Source organism: Hermetia illucens, chromosome 2, assembly GCF_905115235.1.
Source record: "Hermetia illucens chromosome 2, iHerIll2.2.curated.20191125, whole genome shotgun sequence".
Classification (NCBI taxonomy): Eukaryota; Metazoa; Arthropoda; class Insecta; order Diptera; family Stratiomyidae; genus Hermetia; species Hermetia illucens.
In genome coordinates, this window is record NC_051850.1 from 161619187 (window position 1) to 161621586 (window position 2400).

At 42.5% G+C, this 2400-nt stretch overlaps 1 protein-coding gene across 1 annotated transcript; it reads right to left on the minus strand.

Moving 5' to 3' along the window:
* Positions 1–224: 224 nt before the first annotated feature.
* LOC119649710 (glutathione S-transferase 1-like) lies at positions 225–1156 on the minus strand. Its single transcript, XM_038051983.1, has 2 exons — positions 738–1156; positions 225–605 (listed from the first exon to the last, which is right to left on the minus strand). Exons 1-2 carry the CDS (start codon positions 1080–1082, stop codon positions 297–299), a joined length of 654 nt encoding a protein of 217 aa, XP_037907911.1. The 5' UTR covers positions 1083–1156; the 3' UTR covers positions 225–296.
* Between the last annotated feature and the right edge of the window lie 1244 nt (positions 1157–2400).

A 2400-nucleotide genomic window follows, 5' to 3' on the forward strand; every position in this document is an offset into this window, starting at 1 on the left:
AGATAATTTGTCTATCTTTCATTTATGCTATGTAAGTACTAAGCATGTCATGCTAACCGGGAGATAATGACTTAGCACTTATTATAGAATACACTTTTTGGACGTTTTGATAGCCGTTATTAGTAATAACTCGCTATTAGTTCACTTAATTTTTCCAAGTTGTTAAATATTCTCCGATGGGCGAAATTTCGACCAAGTAAAGAGGACCATGTTCTAGATTTACATAATTTTATTGCACTTCATTTCGTATTACACTCAACACACACATTGCATATGGTTTAAGGATAATTTTACGCTTACTGAGAGCTCATTTTCCTAATATGCTCTATAATTTTTTGTAGTCCATCACCGTTTGCTTTCTGGTAGTAAGGAAGCTTGGTCATTCGGCTTAACCAGTCACTGATTTTTGGGAACTTTTCCTGTTCGGCAGGTGCGAAGTTAACCATAGTTGAGAGAGTAGCCAAAATTGAAAAATCGGCAACAGATAATGAGTTTCCAGTGAAATATTGGTTGCTACCAATGAATTTTTCAAGGAAATCATAAGCCTCGAGTATGGAAGTTTTAGCATTCTCCATTGCCTGCGGATCCGTGCTTCTCCTGGAAGCCTGTAAATGGAAAAAATTACGTTTAAAGTAAAGTTGCCAGATAAGTGGATTTAATGTTTTTAGTGATTACTGGAACATTCTAAATTAGATTTACATGCAAGTGAATCTCATTGATTCAAAGTTATTACTCACCCCAAACGCAAACATTCGAGGACTCAAAACACTACTTTCAAAATGAAGCCTCTGGTCTACTACTGCGCGTTTGTACAAATCTTTAGGATACAAAGAATCGTCCTTTGCGTATTTGCTCACTAGGTATGTGCTGATAGCATGACTGTCCCAAATGCATTTGCCATCATCTTCAAGGGTGGGGATGGTGTGTTGGGGGTTCTTTTTCAAAAATTCTTCTGTTTTGTGTTCATTTTTCTGGGTGTTGATTTCGTGGAATTCATAGTCCAAACCGATGGCATGGGCTGTGAGTAGGACTGCACGAACCGCAGGACTTCCATCGCTTCCATAAATAATAGGTTTGCCCATGTTAAAGCCGAAATGAAGAACTTTCCTACGATACTCACGAAATAATTGAAAACTTCACACTGAGCGCCCGCAACGATCGCTTCACTATAAGTACCCGCTCTTTATCTACGACAAGATAATTCTTCTAATTTGTGGCTATGAGAATTTGTTTGGTCATCACTGGTGGGCATATTTCTGTTTTCATGTGTACGATGCGCGAAGAAAAGAAAGCTCGCTCAAAAATTTGAGATTGTTTGTTAATCTATGGTACTCGGCCGCGATCGACTGGCGAACGTCAATAGGAACGTGGCGTTCTCGTTTTCTTCCAGTGTCGTTTGCATCCTGGTCTTGGGCCTGCCAACGACGACGTCCAGATTGAACGTGTGCTCCCCACACTTGAGGACTTTATAAGGGCCTTCTTTTTTTGGCAAGGGCTTCCGGATGGCATCATACCTCACCACAACATGGATGCACATTTCGAGTTCCCTGGAGGTGAGGACCGCTGACTGTGTGTGACGAGATGGCGGAGGTAACTTTGATTTGGTAGTGGTCTCTAATAGTAGGCGCAAAAATTTGGACTCTCCAAGCCGGACTCACTTGTCGAGGACCAGGTTGCCGGGGAGTCTTAGATCCTCCCTGTATACCAGCTCAATAGGGCTGGCAGTAAACTTATCGCGGACCGCTGCACGGAGGCCAAGCTGAACGAAAGTGTTGCGTACGCAGCATTGTCGCCCCACGTTGGGTGCCAACTCTGTTACGATGAGAATTCAGCATTACATTACCTTGACACTAACACGGTCACCAAAGCTATCGACCGATTAAACTCCCTTAACAGGTTTGCCAGTCGTGAACACCAAATGCGCGAGATAGAATATGCCACAACCCAAACTAGATACCCAGAAAGTCAACAAAATGCGCCAATGAAATTTAATTTGTTGACTCATTGATTTAAGCCAACTCCTCGGCAAACATTTAAAAGGTGGAGCTCCTGAGTTTCGGATGGTCAAGATCCATTCTACTTCTTTCTACATCCTCTACTCAGGCAGTAGTTTCAGCCGACTATACGGAGGAATATATGGTGGCAGCGCCAGCACCGAAACCCTACCAATTAACAACATCAAACCGCATTGGTCAAAAGGGAAGAATAAAGATAGCAGACTACAACTTTGAGACCGTTGAAAATTTCTCCTATCTAGGGTCGAAAATCACAAACGATAACAGCTATGACGATGAAATCCGCGCACGGTTGTTGTCAGCCAACAGAGCCGATTTCAGCTTACAAAAACTGTTCCGCTCGAGACGTGTCACCATAGGGTCAAAGCTCTTACTGTACAAAACT